The 26,281-nt window shown below is 46.4% G+C and overlaps 1 protein-coding gene across 5 annotated transcripts in view; it reads right to left on the reverse strand.

Annotated features, from left to right (window-relative positions):
* Positions 1-1,466: 1,466 nt before the first annotated feature.
* Positions 1,467-26,281, reverse strand: part of smpd4 (sphingomyelin phosphodiesterase 4) — a 38,266-nt gene continuing 13,451 nt past the window's right edge. For 2 of the 5 annotated variants that reach the window (XM_033043442.1, XM_033043444.1), the window contains 14 exons: positions 25,905-26,056; positions 25,015-25,147; positions 24,079-24,150; positions 21,915-21,926; positions 19,977-20,069; positions 16,610-16,755; positions 15,979-16,069; positions 13,957-14,057; positions 10,855-11,018; positions 9,667-9,872; positions 8,366-8,602; positions 5,924-6,055; positions 5,019-5,147; positions 4,213-4,750 (listed from right to left, as the gene is read on the reverse strand). In XM_033043442.1, coding sequence (XP_032899333.1) covers positions 4,418-4,750; positions 5,019-5,147; positions 5,924-6,055; positions 8,366-8,602; positions 9,667-9,872; positions 10,855-11,018; positions 13,957-14,057; positions 15,979-16,069; positions 16,610-16,755; positions 19,977-20,069; positions 21,915-21,926; positions 24,079-24,150; positions 25,015-25,147; positions 25,905-26,056 — 2,001 coding nt within the window. In that variant the 3' untranslated portion in view covers positions 4,213-4,417. Of the gene's footprint in view, positions 4,751-5,018; positions 5,148-5,923; positions 6,056-8,365; positions 8,603-9,666; positions 9,873-10,854; positions 11,019-13,956; positions 14,058-15,978; positions 16,070-16,609; positions 16,756-19,976; positions 20,070-21,914; positions 21,927-24,078; positions 24,151-25,014; positions 25,148-25,904; positions 26,057-26,281 lie in introns of all 5 variants that reach the window. The other 3 variants (XM_033043443.1, XM_033043445.1, XM_033043446.1) reach the window with 3 other exon arrangements.

A 26,281-nucleotide genomic window follows, 5' to 3' on the forward strand; every position in this document is an offset into this window, starting at 1 on the left:
AACAAATGCTATCTTTCTAAACGGGGTGGAACTGGGAACACAGGTGAGACGTAAAGGGCTCAGGGTGTGGCAGATACCCAGCAGACGGGATGTAAAAGTAGGAGATCATGAACTCTAGTGCAGGCAGCGTGAGGAGAGATGGGGTGGTGTTGCTGTTATGTGAGGCCCGGCAAGTAAACAAGTTATTGTGATTAGAAGGACAAATGGTACGATGGTCTGTATTAGTAACAAAGAGAATTTGATTATGGGAAATTGGAAAATCTTACTGTATTAGTATAAGGGCTTGGTTATGCCCCTCCAGAGCTGGTCTTATCTAAACTAAGATGCCTTTGAGGGAGTGAGGTGAAGGTACAATAATGTGGCTCCATGGTTGGTGCGTTTCCCGAGTGAGGGGAGATCGAGTGGACTGGGACCATGTTCTCTGGAGTTCAGATCTGAACAGAGATAAAGCAAGGAAACAGACCCTTCGGCCCACAGAGTCCATGCCGAACATCGATCACTGATTAATACCAGTCTAAGGATAATTTTCTATCTTAACCAAAGCCAATAAACTTACAAACCTGTACAAAACCCGAGAAAACCCACAAGGGAGAACGTACAAACTTGATACCGACAGCATCCGTAGTCAGAATCGAACTCAGGTCTCTGGCGCTGCTCCAGTGTGCTGCTCCTGACCTGATTGTTGCTTGGTGCTTAGTTTGCAATTGTAATCTTCAAATGCCCTTTTCCTTAAACGGTTAAAGGCAATGCTTAAAGTGACGGTGAATTCACCGCAGATGCCCGTCTGGATGAGCTGCTTTGCTGCATTGAAGTTCAAGTGCAGGTAGGAGGGGGCACAACCCGCACCCGGTCAACTCCAGTCCGCAGCGAGATTGGGACAGGTTGTTTCCGATGTCCGCTGCATGTCATCACCTGCAGGTGTCGACATTTATGAGGACAATTGAGTTGGATGATCAGCCATGATCATATTGAATGGCGGTGCAGGCTCGAAGGGCCGAATGGCCTACTCCTGCACCTATTTTCTGTTTTCTATGACAAGGGGGACTCAGTCCTTATTACGAACGGGGGAGGGGGAGTAAGAGCGATGCTGTGGGATATTGAGGAGACCCTAGTGAGTGCCTCATCTATAATGGAAGAGGGGAACCCCCGTTTCCTAGCGAATTAGGGCATCTCTGATGCCCTGGTATGGAACACCTCATTCTGGGCATAGCTGCAGGAATTGGGAGTAGGGGATAGAGTCTTTACAGGAAGCATTGTGGGAAGAAGTGTAGTCAAGGCAGCTATGGAAGTCAGTAGGTTTGTAGTCGATGTTCGTCAGTCTGTTTCCTGTGATGGAGACGGTGAGATCTAGAAACGGTAGGGAGATTTTCAAATGATCTCTGCCTTGGAGTGGGGCAAAGGGAGTGGTGGTTGTACTCCTAGAAACAGGCCTTATTTTCCCTAACACAAAGCTGCGTCAAGAAATGTGCATTGAATAAGAATAAATAGTTTTATTTATTTACATTGTTTCCCACATAAATTCCATGAGAGCACAATTGTCTGGGCAGTGACTTGTGAATGTTGTACGGGTTCATTTCCTTCATTAAAATGCAACACCTCACATTTGTCTGGATTAATCCACAGCTGCCACTTCACCCACATCAATATCACTGCAGCCCAATACTTCTCTGCACTGTCAAAACCCTCCCGCCAATTTTCATGGCGGATGACATGGATGTGCAGCCAAATAGGGAAGGGCTGGAGTTGGGTAATGGCGGAGATGGCTGCCGGAGGACATTATTGACATTGGTTTATGATGATAAGAGGGAATATAAGCATTTAGTACTGGAATCTGATGTAGGGGGTGATAGTGGGAACCATTGGAGGAGCTGTGAAAGGCAGATGGAACCAGATGGAGAAAGGGTGGCAACGTGTGTGTGAGGTGTGTAATGGGTCGATGTAGAGAAGAGAGTGGGGACACACAGTAGGTGCAGGTTACCTGAAATCATTAAACTCGGTGTTCATGCCATCGGGTTGTTGACTGCCCATGTGGAATATCAGCCGCTCTTCCTCTAGTTTATGTTTGGTCTCTACATTATATGCAGGATAATGTCGAAAGGGCCACATTATATGCAGTATAATGTGAGGTTATCCACTTTGGCAGCAAGGACAAGGAGGCATATTATTATCTCACTGGTGTCAGATTAGGAAAAAGAGAAGTGGAACGAGACCTGGGTGTGCTTGTACACCAGTCACTGAAAGTAAACATGCAGGTACAGCAGGCAGTGAAGAAAGCTAATGGCATGTTGGCCTTCATAACGAGTGATTTGAGTATTGCTCCTTCTGCCGTAGTACAGGGCCCTGGTGAGACCACATCTGGAGTATTGTGTGCAGTCTTGGCCTCCTAATTTGAGGAAGGACATCCTTGCTACCGAGGCAGTGCAGCGTTGGTTCACGAGGTTGGCGGGACTGTCAAATGAGGAAAGATTGGGAAGACTGGGCTTGTATTCATTGGAATTTAGAAGGATGAGAGGGAATCTTATAGAAACATATAAAATTATAAAAGGACTGGACAGGTTAGATGTAGGAAATATGTTCCCAATGTTGGGGGAGTCCAGAACCAGGGGACACATTGGGAGGCCATTTAAAACTGAGATGAGAAAAAACGTTTTCACCCAGAGTTGTGAATTTGTGGGATTCTCTGTCACAAGGCAGTGGAGGCTAATTCACTGGATGAATTTAAAAGAGAGTTAGATAGAGCTCTAGGGTCTAGCGGAATCAAGGGATATGGGGAGAAGGCAGGCACGAGTTACAGATTGCGGATGATCAGCCACGATCACAATGAATGGTGGTGCAGGCTCGAAGGGCCAAATGGCCTCCTCCTGCACCTATTTTCTATCGTTCTGGCAGTGAAGAAAACAGACCCCCTTTCCCCCTGGTTCCATCCACCTGCTCAACCACAGGTCTCCTTACCCCAGGTCAGTATGGAAATGGGAATTGAAACAACCTGCAAATGGGAAGTCCTGATGGGCAGGTGCTCTGCAAAATGGTCACCTCGTCTGCCTTCGCCAGGAGCCATCGGGAGCATGGAATGCAGTCGACAAGGGTAGCAGAGGTGAATCTCTGCCTCACCTGGAAGGGCTGTTTACATCCCTGGATGGAGGTGAGTGAGGTGTAGGGGCAAGTGTTGCACCGTGAACAGGATGTCCACAGGGGACGGGGAGGGGTGTTTGGACCAAGGGGTCACGATGCAAGAGAGAAAAGCAAATCCCCCAGGTTCAGTGGAGGAGTACAGCATTGGATCTGGCTGTAGGTGCTGGAGTTTGCACTGTTACTAAGTCACAATGTTAGAGGAGAGAATGTAGAGCATATGCCATGGTGTGAAAGGCTGCAGCTGGCGTGTAGTGGCAGACAGCACGTCCCATTTACTGGAACCGTTTATCTGGCCATTTCAACTGGTGTGTTAGTGCTTGTTTCCTGCTTGATCTGGGGCTTGGAAACATTGCATACACTGTCACTGGCATTATTCATTTATCAATGCCAGTCCCGGATGGCACAGTGGTCAGCACTGCTGCCAACTCGCAGTTCCATCCTGACCTTCGGTGCTGCCCATGTGGTATTCTTGTGGGTTTCATGCTTTGTCCCACATTGCAGAGAGGGGCCGAGCGGTGAATTAGCCCTGGTGTGGAGGTGATGGGCAGCTGATGCAGAGAAAACAAGGACGGGAGAGATGGGGGATTCTTCCATAGCCTGGCACAGACTTGATGGGCCGAACGTTCTCCAATGTTGCAAAGAAACAGGACAATATGGATTTACACGCCCCACTCTCATTCCTCCTCCTCCCTGTTCCAACCCACTATCCCATATCTTTGAGCACCTGGCCGCAGTTAGCAGTTAGGAAAGATGACAGAATCCACCCGGAGGAGGAGGCACCATTTTACCACAGGCTTCTCAACGATCAGTTTGTGGTGATGTCCACACGGAATGAGTTCAGACGACTGGATGAGTGCTGGCCCTACATGAGCTGTGCTCAGTAGCGGGGTTAGGACTAACCCAGAGTCGACACCGAGCCATCAGGGGTGGAGGCAGCGGGAGTGACGGGGTCCATCGGAGCGCGGAGACAAAACACGCAGCTTAAAAACAAACTTGTGGACGGAGAGGAGATCTAACACAGGCAACCGCTCACACACAACAATCCCCAAACTTCCTCAAATGAAGTTCGTGGGACAAAACTTTACCACAAATTATATTGCATCGAATATTGAAATTAGAACATTGTCACAAAGGAATGACACCATTGTAAAAATAATTTGTTCTCTGCACATGTACAACGGCAACAGCAAGAACTGTTCAGAAATCATTAAAAAAACAAACCCTTGGCTTTGATCCAAAACGAAGCTCCAGTCCCTTGGCGAGGTTGTGCCGACACCCGCCATGCTCAGGCCTGGTGGGGCTTTGTAAAATCGGAGCAGAGAGCCCACACGACGCCGTAGAGAAACCACAAAGTCAGGGTCAGGACGAACGACGTCAGGGGGTTCAGACTGAGCGTGCTCCCGATCACCAGGCAGAGGAAGAGAGAGAAGTGCAGGCGGTAGCTGGCCAGGAAGCGCAGGCTGAGCCGCGAGTGCCGGGGTGCGGGTTGCTGGAGACCGCAGTGGGGCACGGGGCTGTGCTGCACCCGGTCATTCTGCTCCGGGCTGGTCAGGTAGTAGCGGGCCAGTTTCCCCATCATGCCCTCATCCTGGCACATGGTCACCATTTCATCAGCAAACTGCGGGGCAGAACAAACGCCTTTTACACCTGCAACATGCTTCACAACATGGGAAGGTGAACACGTACCTCCCACACAGCATCATGTCCAGAGCGTTTACTAACAAATATCACTCAGACAATAACCAACCCCTTCTTTGAAGATGATAATGAACTTGGGTGGGTGTATTCCCAATCCCCAAAAGTCACAGTGGGAATGATTCTTCCACCAGTTCCCATTGGGCAGAAGGCAGCAGGAGTGTTGGACGGTGTAGGAATCAGTGACTCACCCGCAGGTTGATGGCCGATGACAAGCGGTAGAGCAGACGCACCAGCACGCTGCTCTCGTAGCTACGAATCGGCTGGAGCTCCGGGTCCCCCTGGTACTCCACATTAAACCTCCGCAGCCCGTTTATAATCTGTGAACAACAGAGGCTCAATGTACCGTGCGTCACAGCGCCATGAAACCACCCAACATCCCGCAGCCACCAGCAGCGCGCCCGCAGCACTGTCAGCCCATGCTCCAGGGGGGCTGTAGCTCACACACCCACGGGGAATCCACAGCAGATCTCCTCCTCTCGCCAGGTTAGTGCCCACCCCACGTGACCCCCATGGCCCCTGAACAGGTGGTCTTTCCCTCCCTCCCGTCAGGAGTGGGACAGTTAATGGGAACTCACCACCAAGCTGGTGGACCACACACATCAAGTGTATCATAAGCTGCCCCAAGGATTTACCTGCAGGGGTTGGAATCAGGACGAGATCATTGTCCGAATGTTGCCTTTCCCAGCACTGTAGCCGCATCTGCCCAGCTCCTTAGCTGAACCACAGCTCAGTCCCAACTGGCATCTTACCCAAGGCTCATCTGCTCTGAACACTGGTAAGAACAAAACTATTGGGAGATACACCTGGTCCCATCTGACAACCATTCCCTCAGGACCATTTGCCCAGTATCTCTGGCTCACTCCCAGGATCGTAATCTCCACACACACACACACACACATCCACAACTCAACTCAACTCTGACCCCAGAAGCTTGAAGAGCCAGTTTCAGTCTCCCTCAAAAACACGGAGGAACAAAATCATCACCTCTCGAATGATCCCGCTTTAGCCCCTTTAGCAATCCACCATGCCAAGGGAAACCTCTCCAGACCTGCGGAGCTGCACAGTACTGTGAGTGGGGGAGTTGTACACGTACCTGATAGCGGCCAAGCGGGGTCAGGGTCAGCCCACTGTCTCCCTGAATGCAGTCGGGCAGCTGGTGCCGCCCGTTCTCGTCACTAGTAGCTCCCACGTTCGCTGCCAGGGGCGCCAGGTGAGGGGTACTGAGCTGTACAGGGCACACACGGTTTCGTTAGGCACGAATCTACCAAGTCACTCAGTTATCACACGTCAGCCTTGGGAATGGGCACATGGGCTAGTTCTCAGAGATTAGCAGCATCAGTGTTGTTTATGGACGTTCCTGAGGGAGTTGTATTATAATCGTGGAGAAGGAACAGGGTTTGCTGGCTGCTCCGTTCTGCAACTATCATACATGGATACGGTGGCTTTGAACTAACGACCAGCTTGGTTAGAGAGATCCTGGTATTTGTGGGCTGTGACTGAAAAGCACCTTGGTTTGTTATTAACAACATATGGTAGAAATTGAATATGCTGGTTGATCAGATGAGAAAGGACACAAGGTTGAAACTTTCACTGGCCATGTTAATGACAGGCCATTAATGATCTATTTCAGCAGCAGAAGAGAAGATCCACGTATACATGGCATCTAATCTTCTGGCAAATCTCCCAAAAGTGCAGAGAAAATCATGCAAAGTAAATTTCTGACTGCAGAAGCTGTAGAAGTTGCATTGGGAAGGACAGGTTCAGCTGGAGACGTCCATGGAGCAGGACAAGGAGACTGGAAAATGAAGGTTTAGCGAAGGAGTGGACAAGAAAAGTGAGGGGGTGGGGATACTGGGCCATTGCTGGGGATGGAGTGGAGAATAGCGAGGCTGTACAGCACAGAACTTCCTGCTAAACTACAAAGCCAGCTGCTTGGTGAAGGAGGGCATGTAGAAGCTCACGACCATTCTACTTTCTGGGCTGAGATACTTCTGGCACCACGGACAAAGAGGGAGCAGCACTCTCTCTCCGGGTCCCAGTTTCACACTGAAAACTCTGGTACGGAGCACTGAGAAACAAGAGGATCCTCTGTGGTGGGGCATTAAAAAAACAAAACACTTGCCAATAAGACAAGAATGCAGTGGGAGCTCGTGTAGCATTTTACAACAGGTCCTAAACACCATCAGGACCATTCATGACAATAAATCAAGGCAGTGCCAACAACAAGCACAGGGATAGCACATTGTGGATTTCCATTAGGCACTGATCCACACGGCCCCTGCTTTATGCCTAAGAATCAGGTAAAATGCACCAGTTTACACACAATTCAGGTGCCAGAATCTGTTGAAGGGGTTATCTGAGAGGGCAGTAAGTGAAGATATCTGGTATAAAGAGGAGAGGGGTGGGGTGACAGGCGTGATTGATGGATTGAGGAAAGGTGAAGGATGAGAGGCAGATGGAACCGTATAGGGGAGGGGTGACTTTTTATGAGACGGGTGTTCGGGGGAAGCAGACAAGAGAAGAAAGAAAAGATGGAGCCAGGTGGGGGGAGGGGACGGTGAAGGCTGGTGGGTGATAAGCGGGGATATAAAGGCCACCGCTACTGGACTCTTATCAATAAGGAAGGTGATATGGGAATCATGGATGAATGGCAGAGGGAACCAGAACCAAATGAGGGAGGGGGAATCCAATGAGTGAAATGTGGTGGATGGAAATAGAAAGACAATGAGAATGGGAAATGGGGGTGTGGGGGGGGAAGGGAAGAGAACACAATTGGAAAATGAATTGGAAAGTTCATAACATTGGGTTCTAGACTACGCAGCTGAAATAGGAGGTGCTTCTTCTCTGGTTTGCGTTGAGCCGCACCCTGGAAGTGGAGAAGGCAGAGGAAGGGTGGGTCTGTATGGAATGGGGAAGGCGAGCTGAAATAGTGTTGAACCAGGAGCTGGGGCCAGCCATGGATGGGCAGAACATTGAGCGGGGTAGCAATCAAGCAGGCTGCCTTGCCCTGGGTCGTGCCAAGCATCTCAAGTGCTGTTGGGGTTGCACACCTACCCAGAAAGGTGAGAGGTTGTGTCATCAGAGACTGAATTATGTCTGACCATGAGGCAATAGAGAAGAAACCACGTGTTCACCCAGATGATCTTCCGATCTGTTTGCAGCACATTTCTACAGTGTCTACAAGGAGCCCACGGTATGGAATCATTCCACGGTTGCTGTTAACAGCCCACCCACTTCATGCAAGAGTGCAGCAGTTCCAGAAAAAAACCCAACAATGTGCAAATATTTGAGTCCCTCTATCTACCACACCCTCACTGTATTCACCACAGCAGGTGCTCAGTCCAATAACAATGTTGCTGAGAGATGGTCCAGCAATAATCTCCTCCCCCCGATCAGTGGGAATAAACCATTGAGAGTGTTGTTGGTAACAGGGGGGCATCGGCAGATGACCAGAGAACACCAACAAGGCACGGTCCCCTTGCGCTCTGCAGCCGACCAGGGTGAATTTGTGGACGTGATGGACGCAGTGACCTACCTTGAACGTCTGACACAAGTATTCCAGCGACCTTTCCAAATATTCATCGGTTTTTCGGATCCCGTCAGGACCCAGGTCATCCAAGTCATTGCCTCCATAAGCAGAGACATTGAAATCGTAGGTGGAAAGGCCCAGTAGAGACATGAGTGTGTGGCCAGTGTACTGCTCGGCAGTGTGGTCAGAGATGGATTTCGCCGTCTGCTTGGCCTGTGCTATTAACTGGGCCAGTTTCATCACCTGCAAGAGATGCCTAGTTTGATCAATTGCTTCATTGCTTGAAGGCAATACTTCAAGGCAGTCCATCCAAACATCGCAGTCCACATCTCAATGCCTGTTAGTCCACGAGCAAATGGACTCCTGCTCCGGAGGTGCTATGATTTAAAAATTCCCATTGCCACATTCAAATCCCTCTGGGATTGCTCCCGTTGCTGCTATCTCCCTCATATTGAGCCACTGTGCCTTTCCACAAGGGCCTGTGCACTCCAGCTTTGACACTTTGTGGATCCCTAGTTTTATTTTTGCTCCATGATGGCCTCAGCTGCCAACATGCCCAGTATTCATGAAGAAGGGATGGAGATTCACCAGTTGTACGCGGGAGAAAGAGTGTCAAAGCCAAGGTTAGCAATTGGTTAGGTGACAAAAACCGGAGATCAGACTACACCCAGCCAAGTCCTAGGATGATACATGGAGCCAAAATAGTTAAATAATATTAATAATATTAACCTCAATGGAGGAAGAGTATGTCCATCTGGTCACCATTAGGATTAATGTATCTCCAGCAGGGCAGAGACTGGAGGTGAGCAGAGTGGCTCCCACAACAAGGTTGACATCTTCCACAGAAGCAATGGGAACTAGTCCTGCGTTAGTCCATAGCCAGCATGGTGAACAGTACATATTGGATAGACCAATACATGGCTGCAGTGATCATGTATTTAAAACAGAAGACAAACTGTGTAACCTTTAAAAAAAAATGAATGAACTCTACAGAAATGGGTTCCTTCGTTTGGTTTTCAACAGAAACTAATCATCAAAGATGCTCTGCTAAACGTTCGATCAGGAGGCTTAACAGAACGTAATCATAGGGGCAGCAGACACTTCATTGTTTCAAATCCTAGCACCCGGAAAGAGCCCGAGCTCCAGACTGCATCGATTCCTAAACTCTCAAACCACAAGAAGAGGCAATGCCCACAGCACGTCCCCGAATGGACAATGGTCTGTGGAACCTGTGCTATCCATCACCGTCCCTGTAATCACAGCCCCTTCTCTACTCACCAGCCCACTATGCCAAGGGGTGAACTCACCATGCCCCTGACTTCAGGACCAAACATCTGCTTGTACACACAGTCCTGGCCCTCCAGGTTGTAGACGTGGCTCTTCACGCGGAAGGTGGTGTCCACTGCTGGGGAATGCCACGTGGACATGAAGCTGCTGCCGAAGACTGGGGATGCGTACACTCGGTGCTGCCGTGGATGGTGCATGGGGTCGGGCTCCAGGAACCGGCGCTCAGCTGTTGCAAAACAAGGTACAGATACACGGTATGTTGAGTGGAGGTGGTTTACACCCATTAAGCTGAACGTGCTGAAGGGAATAGAAGGGGACGGGTCCCCAGAGGCAGTGTGTGACGGGTTCAAGCACCACACCAGAAACTTGGACTCAACTTTAGCTGACACTCAGGCAATGCCAAGGTTGGCGGTGTTTCTGGTGTGGAGCTTGAACCCGTCACACACTGCCTCTGGACACACGGACAATGAAGTGTGGTGATGCAAGACTGCTGCTGGGGTCCTGCAGCCAACATCACCCACACCGATGACCTGGTCACTTGCTGAACGGCTGTGAAGTGTTTCACAGGTCATAAAATGACAGCTCGGTATTTTCTGGAGGCATTCAATGTCACAGGGCATTTGCAATGGGCTAATTATGATGAAGTCTAGCTTGTCTGGTAAACAGACACAAAAGGTTGGAGTAACTCCGCGGGCCTGAAGAAGGGTCTCAATCCGAAACATTACGTATTCCTTTTCTCCAGAGATGCTGCTTGCCCGTTGAGTTACTCCCGACGTTTGTGTCTGTCTTTGATTTAAACCAATATCTGCAGTTCTTCTCTAGCTTTTCTGCTTTGCCCAGGCAGACAGCACAAAGATGGTCAAACATTACGGTTTTGAGCATTAATGGCAAATCTAGGGTTTGAGTTAGGCTGGGGAGATGGGGGCAAGAGGGACAAGGGGAGAGAATCAGTGACACCATCACATCATGAACTGGAATGGACATTGATCACAGATGCCTCACCATCCCGGGAGACTCAGCGTTGACTCCAAGGGCATCACGTCAGAGGGATATTTATATCCACAACCTCCATGGACCTTGTTCGTGGGTCTATGAACAGGTCACCTCAGCTGGGAGGGAGTAGGGTTGGCAGAGCTGGAGAAGCCGTGAGGCAGTAAACGGATTGGAAGGGAACGGGATTCACGATGCTGTTGCACTACATTCCTTACCTTCCTTGATTAACTCGGCAAGGTTCGGCTGGCTATAAACCTTGGCCACTCGATACACCATCAATGCGTTCTTGGGGCTGACAAGATCAGTGCGCAAAGCTCGATTCAGAAAGCTTTGGAAGAGCTTTGTAAACATCAGCAAATTGTCCTGTACAAAAGTGGCCCTGTGACACAGAAAGCAGAGTCAGGGCAAGGTCCAGGGGAGTGGCAGCCAACTACATCCACCTTCGAGGCTCAAGGTCAGACACTAAAACATCGCCTCCAACAGTTCCAACAACACCATCCACAAAGATGCCTTTCATTTTCAAAACAGGAAGAGGGGAGGTATGGGGTGCATGTGAGGCAGAGCGAGAGAGGCAGAGAGCAGACTGCGAGGATTACTGCAGGTTAAATTTACCTCAGTCAGTGGCAGGCCAAGGGAATTCTCCACAGATTGTACAATTGCTATCCTGGCCAAGGACAGGACGATTTGAGTCACGGAAATCGCCTGTACAGATCTCGGTGGAAGTCCCTTTTAAATTGGGAGCATCCTGTTCGACACTGCCAACTCTGTGGTGGGATGGAGGGGCATGAGGTGGTAAATGTAAAACAGGAGGAGGTATTATGGGCGGTACACAAAAAAGCTGGAGAAACTCAGCGGGTGCAGCAGCATCTATGGAGCGAAGGAAATAGGCAACGTTTCGGGCCGAAACCCTTGTATTATGGGCAATAGGCAGTAGGCAAAAATGCAAAAAATCAGGTAAAATTGCTCCATAACAGATGGAAGGGAGAAATAAAGAGAGGAGAGAAAGATGTACGTTTGTAGGTTAATTGATTTGAAATGTAACATTGTCCCAAGTGTGTATAGGGCAGTGTGAATGTGCGGGGATCGCTGGTCGGTGTGGACAAGGTAGGCCGAAGTGCCTGTTTCTGCGCAGTATCTCTAAACTAAACTAAACAAGCAGTTGAGGTGAAGAACAGTCCTCAACTTGAGATGTCAATTGTGTTTCATTGAGTTGGAGTAACACAGCACAAAAACAGGCCTCTTCACACCAGAGTCCTCACTGACCATCGCCGCTCATTTACACTCATCCTGTGTTCATCCAATTTTACTCTCCCCACATTCTCATCAACTCTTCCCAGACTCCACCATGTACCTACCTACATGCGATGGGGAAGTTATAGTGGACAATTGAACCTGCATACCAACCTGCATATCTTTAGTATGTGGAAGAGAGGGGGAAAAAACAGGGACCGACAGAGGTCAGGATTGAAAACAGGCCTCTGGCGCTGTGAGGCAACAGTCCTACTCACTGCACCACTTGCTCGGTATCTCTCTCTAACTACTAACAGTCATGCTGAATATTACCATAACCAGCATTGCTTTTTCTTCTCTCATCACTGGATTAGAGGGGGGATAACTGGCTCCAGATTTAAAATCTTAGGAAAAAGGTCAACATGCAGGGGGGATCCTGCACAGGAGTGAGGCAGATGAGAAGCTGGAGGTTAGTAGGGATGATGATGAAAGTTCAGTGGACAGAATAGGCAGAGAATGGCAGGGAGCGAGGAAAGACTGTTGGGTCGGTTTGCACTTATTTTAATACGAGGCCTGACGAGCAAGGCAGATGATCTCAGGGCGTGGATAGGTACGTGTGACTGGGAAGTTGTAGCAATTACAGAACCAGGTTAAGAGAGGGACAGGACTGGTAGCCTAATGTTCCAGGGTACATATGCTAATGGAGAGACAGTGGGAGTGAGAGGAGGGGGTGTGCTTTATTGATTAAGGAGAATGTCACAGCGGTAGTCCGAGATGATCAACTGCTGATTAGGGACAGTCAGCATGGTTTAGTACGTGGGAGATTGTGTCTCACAAATCTGATTTTGAGTTTTTTGAAGATGTAACTGAAAAGGTGATGAGGACAGAGCTGTAAATGTTTTCTGTATGGATTTTAGAGAGGCATTTAATAAGGTTCCATGTGGTAGGGCTGCTTTGGAAGGTTAGATCACATGGGATCCAGGGAAAGCTAGCCAATTGTATAGAAAATTGGCTTCATGGTAGGAAGCAGAGGGTGATGGTGGAAGGTTGCTTTTTGGACGAGAGGCCTGTGACTAGTGGTGTGTCTCACGGATCGGTGCTCGGCCCATTGCTATTTGTAGTTTATATCAATGATTTGGATGAGAACATACTAGGCACGATTAATAAGTTTGCAGATTACACTAAAGTGGGTGGTATTGTAGATAGTGAAGATGGTTATCAAAGGTTACAGCAGGATCTTGATCAGTGGGCAAAATAAATGGTAAATGGAGTTTAATGCAGATAAATGTGAGGTGTTGCATTTTGGGGCGTCTGACCAGGGCAGGACCTTCACAGTAAATGACAGCACCCAGTAAATAGAAGATAGACACAAAAAGCTGAAGTAACTCAGCAGGACAGGCAGCATTTTCTGAAGAAACGTCATCCATTCCTTCTCTCCAGAGATGGTGCCTGTCCTGCTGAGTTACTCCAGCTTTTTGTGTCTATCTTTGGTTTAAACCAGCATCTGCAGTTCCTTCTTTCACCAATAGATAGAGTGGTTGAGGCGGCTTTCAGCACATTGGCCTTCATCAGTGAGGGTATTGAGTATAGAAGTTGGGTGGTTATGTTACAGATGTACAAAGCACTGGGGAGGCCACATTTGGAGTATTATGTTCAGTTCCGGTCACCCTGCTAGAGGAATTATGTTGGTAAGTTTCAAAGAGTGCAGTGAAGATTTACGACGATGTTGCCTGGACTTGAGGGCCTCAACAACAGGGAGAGGATGGGCAGGCTAGGACTATTATAGAGTCAGAGTGATACATTGTAGAAACTGGCCCTTCGGCCCAATGAAAAGTTCACAACACCAAAATATTAGGAATTGAAAACTTATAATAATCTGCAGATGAATTACTGAAAGCAAAGACTTGGATTTGAAAATATGTAGATGAAACACTAAGTTGATGTACTGGACAGATGGGCTAGCACACAACCCTTAAAACCAGTGGAAGCAAGTCATCCTTGATTACATGATCCTTAAGAATGTGTCCAAGGAGAGACAACTGGACCCATGCCACCGCACTCGATTTGAAAGACACCAGGTGACGTACCATTTGTCGGGCACACTGCGATCGGCGGTCTCCATCAAGCCGAGCGGTTTTTCTGCTGCGTACCTCCACGGCTGCAGGTAGCTGAGCCAAGTTTCCAAAACCTGTGGAACGCTAACTGTCAGCAAGGGAACAAGCAAGCACAGTCACAACACATTTACGTGGCTGCCTATGAACAGCGGTGAGCTGGTGCCAATGGGAAAAGCAATTGGGAGAGGTGTAATAAAGGGCTCCACCGTTTTACCGAAAGACTGACCCCACCCCAGGTCTGCGCCCGACAGTGCTGCCACTGGAGAAGGCAGACTGCAACGCAGATCAAACCAGTAACAGGCCTCGTACAAGAGCCGCACAGTGAGGGGCCGGGGCAGCACAGGAGGAGGGTGGAGGCCATGCTACAATTGCATAGGGCTTTGACAAGGCCGCACCTGTACTACCAGGCACAGTCAATGGTCTCAACTCAGGAACACTATGCAATGCAACTTCAATATAATGTTCCTCATTATATATTGGTTTAAGATATACCATGTCCCTCAAGATGAGGGTGGTTTGGTTCCAAGGTCACTGGAAGGCAGCAATACTCCCAGGAGAATGCAACTCCCAGGAGATTTGTTTTTGCAAATCCCTCTGACCACCACAGTGGTGAGGACAGAGCAATAGCTTCTGGAAAAGGACCGTGACGCAGCACTAGATTAGATTAGATTCCTTTATTGTCTAGAGATCTGTTCTACAAAGTGCAGCAGTGGGACGCAGCCATGGAGATTGAGGGTAGATAATGGATGTGGCATTGGGAAATTCTAACCAAACTGTCTATGTTCTGCACAATGTAGAAAAGAGGGAGGTTCCAAAACTAGGTAAACGTTGACTAAAGAAGGGTCTCAACCCAAATGTCACCCATTCCTTCTATCCAGAGATGCTGCCTGAGTTGCTCCAGCATTGTGTCTATAAACAGTATCTTCACTTACAACACCCTCAAGGTGGAAGTATTCTCCCAAAGCTGGCATCATACAGAGGGAACACTGTAGTTGGAGGCAGTGGTTCACATGACAGAGGGGGCTAGCCTATGAAGAAAGATTGAACAGAAGGCGAGGACTTTCTCTGGAGTTTAGAAGAATGAGCCGTAATCTCGAAAATTCTTAAAGGGCTTGAGAGATTGTTTTCCTTGGTCAGAGAGTCATTGTTGAATATTGTGGTATTTAGGACAGGGGTCAGCTCAGAGGGTTTTGAATCCCCACCTCAAGAGCTCTGGATGCTTAATCGTTGTGCTTTAAGGTTGAAATGAGGATATGGGAATGGGAGGGGAGAGTGAAATCGGGGAGGAGGATCAACCATAACCTTGTTGAATGGTTATATTCTTATGATTGTGATCTACCACAACAACCACATTGCCCAGCCACATAGCATGCTGATGGCAATCATGGGATGAACTCGAGTCTTAGTGGCTTGCAAAGATTAGTCTCATCACACTCAACGATATGCATCGCTTGTGCCTTTATCATTGTAAACGTAACGTGCTTCAACGAGGCAATCAGTCATGGATGAGGAACTAAAGGGATGGGGATGGGGAGGGGGATGTTCCTGGGAGTGGTCTGGCCAAAGAGACTGTTTAAGGAGAGCTTTGGTGGTGGAAAGGCCGAGTAATTAAGGGAGAAAATGACAGTATTCGGGACCAACACACCCATGGGGATGATACCAACAGGTCGAGAGATACAAGGATAGGTAGACAACATTCAAGAAAATTACAAATGGAAATTCTACACAACGCTCACTGCCAGATTGGGAGGAGAGATTTTAACGGGTAGAGATTTTAAAGTTTAAGTGCCCAGGATATGGTGCAAAACCAGAGTGTATCTCTTGTTTTCCCACCCAATGCAGTGAATGCATACAAACTGCATTGTGAAATTATTTACCAGTATTAGTACATGGCGCTTAGAACTTTGGGAAATAACCCATTAACTTAAGGCCAGTTTCTATAAATTTAACGGGAGCACGAGTTATTATCGAATTGATACAAGGATGGTAACGTACAGCTCTGAAGGAAGCATCCAATGGCCAGTGAGTGAAGCACTGCTGCAAGAACACGTAGAGATTTTGCTGAAAGAAGCACGAAATCACTGCCCTGCGAGAAAAACAAAACAATCAGAAGAAAATAATTGGCAAAGCAGCAGCATTAAGATGACAACTTGGCTTTCTACCCATATGCTGACGTTTTCAACCTGCAATGCAGCAATATCTCTTCTTGAACCCAAACAGCAATGTTTCTTCTTGCAACACAAACTACTACTTACAGACGAAATAGTCAGACTGTGGTTAAGGTCTAGGGCCTAACCCCAATCCTGGGGTCACAAGCAATTGCCAATGCTGCAACCTTCCAAGGAACAAAGTGCTGGAGTAACTCATTAGGTCAGGCAGCAACTGTGAAGGACATGGATAGGGAATACTTTGGATTGGGACCTTTCTCCAGTCTGAAGAAGGGTCCTAACCCAAAACGTTGCCTACCCATGCCCTCCAGAGATGTTGCCTGACCCTCCGAGTTACTCCAGCACTTGGCGTTCCACACCAAGCCTGGAGATGTTTGTTCCTAATAATTGCTGCCATATTTGCCATCATCACAAAAAAATCAAATTATTCATAAAACTGTCAAAATAATGTAGTCAACCTCTTGAAATCCTCCAATGGGCTGCCTGTGTGAGAATGAGCCGAGGGAGCCACCTGCTCCTGTTTGATGCTATTGGCGAACCAGTGGAGATGTTTGATCAGCAGCCTCACCATGAGCACGTGCTCCTCTGTAGGAGTGAAATGTTCCTGGTAACAGAGGAAAGCAAGTGAGAAAGACGCCAGCATAAAGAAGCCCCATATAACACACGAACATAATTAGAAGCAGGGGGAAGCCATTTGCACCTCTAGAGGTAGAAAATCAGTTGTTATGGGTGATCTTCTACTTGTCTTTTACCATCACTGTCCCCAAAGCCCTTGGTCCCCAGAAATCCATTGTTCCACGCTTTGAATAAACTCAGCGAGAGCCTCCACTGTGGTCCAGTTGAACAAACCCAGACAACCACTCAGAGGCAACCACATTGTCACAGTGTTGGGTTTTGCTGTGTCTGGGCTAAGTCGTGGAGTGGGCAGGGAGTGCAATCACCGCACCTCGCTCAGATTAGCACCTCCAGTGCTTTCTCTATCATTATCTCCGCCCATGTCCAAGACCAGGCCCAAACCTTGAAACCCAAGTGGAACGACGGGAGAATGTGAAAGAAGAGTGCAATGTCCGGACCACCCTCAGTCACCTCTGCTGTAATTAAAGATGCCATGCAGGGGGGGTGGGCAGAGAGAGCGGCCTTTTTGCAAGGCCAACGTGTGAATCTCACCACAAGCAAGAAATCAGCAGGTCAAATACAACAACAAAAAATCTCAACATAAATGCCACATCACCATTTTCTAAATGAATTCAAAGTAAAAATATAAATGACAAGACATTAAGACACAGAGCCCAGGATTAGTCTTGGATGGACAAGGAACAGAATTACAACGACATTGCTTTGGAGCTCCTCAAAGCCAGCTTACTGCCGGCACTGTAGTGGGCAGCTTCCCCAGCTGGAGATTAGGAAGGTGGCTCGTGTTGTCCACAATCAGGCTGAGCACAGTTCCTTCCCCAAGGGCTGGGAGGAGCAAAATTCAAATTACAGGATGTCTATCTAAATTGAAGATATTTATTTTCTTGTGAATGGCCTGTGATCAACGTCCTCCAAGAAAAATGCCAGGCTGAAACACACATATCTAGAACGACAGAGTGCCAAACACCACAAAGAGCCACATGGTAAATAGGTAACCCCACACTCATGCAAGCTAAACCCTAAACATGACAAACTATACAAGAGGACACTGTTAAACAGTGGTCGCTAATGCTGAATAGACAAAGGAAATGTCAGAGCTGAATGAGATCTGCTATCCTCTCAGGTTTTTCTCCCAAGATGTGTGCCCAGGTTTGTTTTGCTGTGTGACACCCTGGAGCAACTACTCCTTCTCAACAGCAGTCCAAATTTTCTTATAAAGTAAAATTCACATCCTATTATTCTGCAACCTTGTGCCAATGCAGAATGGTTTGGATTGTTCACAATTTGAAAAACTGTTTCTAGCAACTTTCAGGAGTCACTTTGTGTCTGTGTCTTTATTGGGAGTATGCCCACTGCACTGCCCACGTAGTCTGCTCTTACACTACAATCAAACCTTGCAACCTGCTGTTGTTTTGCATTCACCATTCTATTGCATTTATCATTACTGTATGTACCCTGTTTACTCTGAGCATCATGCGAACAAGGAATATCATTGCATCCTGATGCAATAAACAATAATTAATGTGCCAATAACTAATCTGAATCGGATCTGAAGCTGCCTTAAGGTTCCAGACTTCATACAACATTAGGAAAGCCTGTGTGCATTTAATAAGCATGTATTAAACCTCAGGGCGCTGCTCACTGTTCCCCAGCCAGTGCCAATTAGCTAGTAGCTATGAGCTGATGGCCACCAGTGGTGTGGCTGTATTGGGGTATTGTTGGGGGTTGTCCCAACTCCCCTGTTCTTTAAGAAGAACATGGAGGACTTTTCAATTTCAGACGTGAGGGCATGAGCCTCGGCTGGGTACACATTCCCCCTTCGACTGACTGATTCCACTTCTCCAGCGCAGGTCTGCCTTTCATTCTGCTCTTTCTCCAATGATGGGCTTGTGATCAACTACACTGTTGTTGATGGCGCCTGCTTTCTTTCCAATAATTCAAACATTTCACCCGAATGTCGACCTTTCATACTGCTCCAACCTCTTGAACCATTTTCCTTCAGGTCACATTGCCCTTGTCCATTGCCCTTGTCCATCTGCTCTCTACGTGCAGCAACTGAATCAAGACGTTTCTCCCCCAGTATCCCTCAACATGACAAACATGCGTTCCTTTACCCTATCCACCCTTCACCCACTCTCTGCAATTAAAAACAAGTTAGCTTGGTCTCTTTTTTAGCTCTGCCAAAGGAACCTTGCCCTGAAATGTTAACTCTGTTGCTCTTTCCACTGAAGCTACCTGATCACCTGCCACAGTGTTTTTATTTCAGATAACCAGCACCTGGAGTATTTTTTACTGACTTTGAAAATATATTCCTGTCCTTCAGGGATATTTTTCTTGTGGTCCCTCTAATGAATCTTTCTAAAACACCTCTGACTCTTGGACACCTTTCAATACCTCACGTTAAATCTACAGGCTTTGATCTCTCATTCCCAGGATGAGGACACATAGTTAGGTATGAACAAGGAAACGGAGCTATCTGGAAGCAGTTTTATCCATGGGAGCCAGTAGGGTAAGCAAGGCCAGGACATAGGACTATGTATTGAAGTGTTGATATCCAACAATGCTTTTCCAGCATTTAGGTGTTTTCTTGAACTATTCTTTAATTATCAGCTCACACTTTATATTTATGACAGGAGGCTAATCGGCCCATCGAGTCCATGCCAGCTCACATTCCCATGCTTACTTGCTTGTATCCTTTTCTCTCAGACATGTTCAATAACTACCTCCCTGTACTAGGTACAACTTACTGTGGCCAAATAACCCACAAACCAGCAAGTCTTTGAGGGTGGGAGAAAATATGAACACCTGGACTAAACTCGTGTGATCAGTGGGAGAACGTGCGGACTCAGCACCAACAGCTGAAGTTGGAATTGAATGCGGATCACTGGAGCTGACATTATCTGCTGCACTACTGTGCTCTCAAACCAAATATTGCTGTTTTTTTTATAAGCTGGCTCACAGATCTGAATAAAACTGGTTGCAAACCCACGTAACCACTCTGTCTGACCTATGTACTCACTTCACAGAAGCCACATTGGCAATTATGAAGGTTCCTGCCACGCGCCATGCAAACAATTTAAATGATTGGCCCAGAGCGGGCACTGACTGGCGATAGGGTTACCAGTCATTGTGAGTTTTACCATGTGGCTGACAAGAGCAAGCGAGACAGCAAAAATGAAAATAAAATGGTACTTGGTAGGTGTGGAAGGTGCCGTGGCCAGGCAGTGGAGACGCTGTGCTGTACTGAGTACTGCAGATACCCAGGCGGTACTGTAGCACCTCCAACTGGGGGTTAGCATCCAAGAACAAGACAACACAGGGCAAAAACATTAATCCAGAGAGAAAGAGATAAACAGTAAGTCTACTATTAAATATTCAACAGTAACCACTCTCAATATAAGCAGATTTAACCCCTGCACTGCCAAACAGTTCCATCAAGTTTAATGAAACCATGTCACATAAGCAATACTAACATAGACTACACCCAATTACTCCGAATTGTTTTCACATATTTTTCAGCTTTGAGTTCAGATATCTACTGTAAGCAACAACAACTCCAAACTACTGTATATCAAACACTCTCAATCCTGACACAGAGCCAAATTCTTTAATCAGTACTTCATTGGTGGCAAAGAAGGCATATGGCATGCTTGCTTTCATATGTTGGGGTAAGGAGTCTAAGAATCGGCAAGTCATGATGCAGCTTCATGGGACTTTAGTTAGGCCACATTTGGAGTATTGCGGGCAGTTTGGGTCACCCCATTACAGGAAGTATGTGGAGGGTTTGCAAACAGGTGCAGAAGAGTCTTACAGGGAGAGGTTGGACTGTATTAGCTGTTTAGCAGGCAGGCAAATGGGACTAGCTTAGATGGGGCATCTTGGTCACCATGGACAAGGTGGGCTGAAAGACCTGTTTCCATACTGTATGAATGACCCCAAATCCTGCAACACTTCAGGAAAATACTTTTAAAAACAATTGATGAAATACTCAGGGATCGAGTGCCCATTTGAGCTTGACACTGGTTTGTTACCCCAGATCCGGGGCCAAGAACAACCCATTCCTGGGGCTTTTCCACTAACTGCCAAACAATCTCAATTCACTCCTTGGATGCCGACAGGACACAAATGTCACCAATCTCACAGTGGGGGGCAAACCCATGAGGAGGAAAAAAAGACACAAACTTGAAAGCACCCTGGTAGGACATTGCAGTGAAAGCTCCACTCAACATCCTCCTGTTGTACCTCTTACGATGCCAAGTTTACTTTGTACCTAACCTGCACTCTAGCCTGGGAGTGTTTGCTATTGACAAAGGATAACTTAAAGTGAAACAGTTAATATTTTGCAATAAACATTCTCCACCATGAGAAGCCCAATGAGAAACGCTGCGCTGAACAATCACGGAGTTCAATATTCAGATACTTGGACATAGCTTTTGCGAATCATCTCCTGGCACCAAGATCTGATGGCAGTTACGGGGATATATCCTTTCCACGCTCAATGGGATAGATAGCACACAGTACATGGTCACTTTGTTTCCAAATAGAAAATATATATCAAAGTTGATTTTTCATTGTCAAAATTACCCCGGATTTCAGAGCAGTATAGCAGTAGAGATACCTTAATAGAGTCCCGTTGAACTGAAAAATAAATCATCAGAACAGTTTTGCCTTGAACTGTGTACGAGGAGAATATTCAGGAGGATTTATTGTGTGTGAGATATTGTTACAATCTCTGTACACAGAGTGATGCTCCTCTTACACAGTGTACAAGTTTTAACAATATTAAATAAATCGAGCCACAGCAATGTAGTCGGCTACATTGTTAACCCTTTTGAGTGCTGAAGGAGTCAGATTTATTTTTGTTCCATCTGTGCACAATTTATATACTCATAAATCTCAGTATCTGCTAAGGTGTGTTCTCTTTCTGCAGCAGACCACTCTATCCTGCTTAATGCAGAACCCCGAGTCAACAGCAGGGTACAGAGGATGTTTGAAGGAGCACGTACACTCTGGAAGAGAGACAGAGATCTTCAGTCTGTGCCACCGAGATACTCCAGCAATATCAAAGTGAGCTTGGCCCTCATCTTCAAAAGGGTTAACATTGGTTAGTTGCTCGAGTAAAGTGAATACCTGCGGCCCTGGCTTGCAATGCCACGATTGCACAAGGCAGTCAGAATCAGAGCGGAGACGATGAAGGTGACGAGGAGAAAGGAAAAAAAACAGAAATGATGTAACGGCGTTAGGCACATGCACCCAGGCATCAATACGACATCATGCAAAGCTGAAGCAGAGCTCTAAAGTGTGGCCTGAATACCCACCACAGCAGATTTAGAAACCACAGTGTGGCCCAAATCCACCACCCCAAAACATCAAAATCTTTTTTTTTTTAATTTTTTTTTTTTTTTTTTTTTTTAAGTACACTGTAGTAGGAATCCCCACCTAGTCCAATATCACTGACCATTTGTTAAATCTAATGCCCATGTACCTGCTGTGAAAGTGGCATTTTCATTTTGGCCGGGCCAAGGAGCAATGAGGTGTTGGCCGTAACCTTCAACTGCTACACACCCGCTCCTGATTTCACAAAAAAAACAAGTGTGACAGTGGAGATGGGGCATTAAGTGTGGCTGACAGCTCTCCTTCCATGTACAGCATAGAAGATGCAATAACTACCCGATGGAGCAGAAAGTGGAACAAAAACAATTCATTCCACTGGTTTCAGCCGATCAGGAGGGTCATGGCTGGCAAGGTGAAAGGAAATGATGCCACATGAAGGCATGGACTATACAAGGGCAGTGTCGTTATCTAAACAAACTCCATTAGTAACCATGAAAAGCCCTTCATAGACTGCGTGAGTTACAGAGAGTGGCTAGAATCTAGGCCAATGACTACGGGTTCTTGTCTGTATGGAGTTTGTACGTTCTCCCCGTGACTTTCTCCGATATCTTCAGTTTCCTCTCACACTCCAAAGACGTACAGGTTTGTACTTTAATTGGCTTGGTAAAGAATTGTAAATTGTCCCTAGTGTGTGTAGGATAGTGTCGGTGTGCGGGGATTGCTGGTCGGCACGAGCTTGGTAGGCCAAAGGGCGGTATTTCTAAACTAAACCTACACTAAGCCGCTGCACATTTCTGCATTAAAAACCTATGTGATTTCTGGCAATCTTTCTGAAAGGGAGGCAAACTAATCATTTGATCCTGGTTTTGTGATTATGAGCTGGATAGGACTCGAGAGAGGAAGATTTGCATCTTACGATTAACTATTTGTGCGGCTATGGGAAGAACCCTTTCTTATTAAAAACAGGCAAATGATTTAAATAGGTGACTGGGACACAGTGATCAATGCATCCTTTGTGTTAGCCAGTTCCACTGCTCAGGTAAAGTCAACTCACATTTCATCACCTACTTAAGTTTAGGGTAATTTACAGCAGCCAATTAACCTGCCAGCTCCTCTGTAAGATGCTAAAGAAGACTGGTACACCCAAGGATACCCCCACAGTCAGAGGGAGAGTGTGCAAACTCCACACTGGCAGCACCAGGTGTCAAGGTCAAACCGTTTCCATCTCACGAGATGTCTAGCTACGAACATTCATTACAAGTCAAAGGATGCCTCCTACAGCTTTGTAATACTGTAAAAGGTTTTACCACTATCCATTCCCAAATTTGATAATTCATTACTTATCTTCTGCGACCCAGCGTGATGACTGGAGGCTGAAAGGAGTGCACCCTGGCATATCTTTCAAGTGTACGTTACAAGGCCAGATGGAATAACAAGAACTCCTATCTTTCTACAGACGGTGCAGGAGTCAAAAATCAGACGCTGGGATTTAATTCCATTCCAAACTGCATCCTGGAAAGGGAGGAACTCTGGCCCAGCAATTGTGCACTCTCTTTAGACAGGGGAATTCTTCAGTGTAGTTAATGATGCTCACGTAGCAGAAAGTGAAACGCCCATCTGATCAAGCAAAACACTTATCTGATCAAATTCACACATGGCAGTGGGCAGATTGAAATCCTACAGTCAAATCAACAGGAAACATAACATTTCCCATTCGATCAATGGTCAGTCATTAGAAATGGAACACCCCTTTAGAGCCCGAAACATAACTGTTTCACAAGAGCAGCAGAAGAGCAGATTAAAACAAAAATCAGGTGCTTGCAGATTAGTAAACTGATTTTAGCTACATAACCAAGCTCCATGAAGCCTGCTGAGTGGAGAGACAAGTGACAAGACACTAGCCAACACGTTTCCTATCAAAAAAGTAAAGGGGAAACACTAAATAATTGAACATACATACCTTGATGTGGGGAGACTGCATTTTTTGATACAGCTCCAAAGAATAATGGTGAAGCCACATTTCAATAAAGATCTGTTAAAGAAAGCGATTGGTAAAGTTAAAGAGGTAGTTGAGGCAGGGACTATCCCAACATTTAAGAAACAGTTGGGCCAGTACAATGCATTCAGAAAGTATCCAGGCCCCTTCACCTTTTCTACATTTTGTTACGTTACAGCCTTATTCTAAAATGGTTTAATTTTTTTTTAGCATCAATCTACACACAATACCACATAAAAAAAGCGAAAACAGGTGTTTAGAAATGTTTGCAAAGTAATTAAAAAGAAATAGCTAAAATATCACATTTACATAAGTATTCAGACCCTTTACTCAGCACTTTGTTGGGGCACCTTTGGCAGCAATTACAGCCTCAAGTCTTGGGTATGACGCTACAAGCTTGGCACATTTGCATTTGGGTAATTTCTCCCATTCTTCTCTGCAGATCCTCTCAAGCTCTGTCAGGTTGGATGGGGAGCGTCGATGCACAGCTATTTTCAGGTCCCTCCAGAGATGTGAATTTTTGATTAAATTAAACATAATCATTCTTGGCCAGAATTTTCAAGCACAGTCAGGAGTATTTTGGTCAACAGTATCTAAGGAGGTACAGGTCACAAGCAGCATTTGGTCAGCTACATCTCAGCAGTGGTAAACAACCTTTTCCCCTTGCTGTCCTGAATAGCTGTCCTGAATATCAATACATCAGCCAGTCTCACCCTGTTCACAGTGAACTTTTACATGCACACATATAGAGATAGGGTAGACATCCAGAATCTTGTTCCCAGGGTGGAAATGCCCAATACTGGAGGGCTGAAGCAGACTTTGCCTGGACTCTGCTGCTGCTGCAACAATATCCAGCGGAGGAACACAGAAAATCAACTCTTTCAGCTGCAGAGGTCTCACCTGAAGCAATGTTTCCGATCTCCATATTTCCTGTGCAGCTGGGTCTGTTGTTGCTGAGGGTTGGTGGGATATGTGCCGCTTCAGTAGGCTGGTGTGGGGCCCGCCGTAGGAGGTAAAGGGGACATTCTGTACTCTGTTGGGAGACAGTGCAGGGTAAATTAGAACGTGCATGGTGCGCAAACACTTTTTACATTAAAGGAATGAAAATTCAAGTATTCAATGTAAAGTATCCTGAGCAAGTGTCACTGATCACTAGACAAATGTTGACAAGCTCCCTCACTCAGTAACTCCTTTCTCACAGTGACTACCAATGCAGATGCTAACTAAGATCAGCCATTCAATAAACCCACCCACCAGTTTGCTAATAGCAAGACATTAATCCACATTCACTCGGTAATTTGTCCCCTGGTTATTAATCCTCGGCAGATGACAAGGATATTAAATAATTGATGAAGAAAAATATGAAGCATGAGATAACTTGTTATAGATAACTTGAATCAAGCATGTCTCTTGAGGAATATATTGGTGTTGGTGTATCTTTGTCACATGTCTGAAGATAGTGAAAAACTTTGTTTTGCAGGCTATCCAGATACATCTCATCATAAATTGATTCAACAGGTAGTGCTAAAAGAGAAAGGATCTGGCTAATTTCTCAGTAAACATCCAAACCAAATCCTAGATTACATCAGCATTCAGCACAATTTTAATGTATGAAATGTAATCTCTATACTGAATAATATATAGAAATTAAATTGGAAAAATATTTGCATTTCTTCAATGATCAGCTTTTAAAACAGGGTGCACCAAAAATGTGCACACTTTATCCTGAACCCGAGCAGAACCTAGCCTTGCCCTTTAGACAACAAATCAATGGCCTAAAATGCACATACCTTGGTGTTGGAGGAGAGACAGTGCCACAGGCATTTATGAAAGGTGAAGGTGGCACGTTCCCTTCTACTGGAAGGAAGTATTGCAGATACCGATCAACCACCACAAAATAGGCACTATCTGAGGTGCTGAAGAGGTGTCCCAGTGGGCAACTCTGTAATGAGAGATAACACCACCACTAGGATATGCAAAATGCAAAACTCTAGCCCAGTCCGACTGTTTGTACGTAACAATCCACTGCCAGTTTTACACAAACAAGAGTGCAAATTCTTCGAGTGAGGCAGAAAATCTGATAACCCCATCTCTGCCGTCTATATTGTATTAGAGGCCTTCACTGCCAAATATGCATTAACATCAATGAAACAATAATTAAATACAA

Source organism: Amblyraja radiata, chromosome 25 (genome assembly GCF_010909765.2).
Source record: "Amblyraja radiata isolate CabotCenter1 chromosome 25, sAmbRad1.1.pri, whole genome shotgun sequence".
Classification (NCBI taxonomy): Eukaryota; Metazoa; Chordata; class Chondrichthyes; order Rajiformes; family Rajidae; genus Amblyraja; species Amblyraja radiata.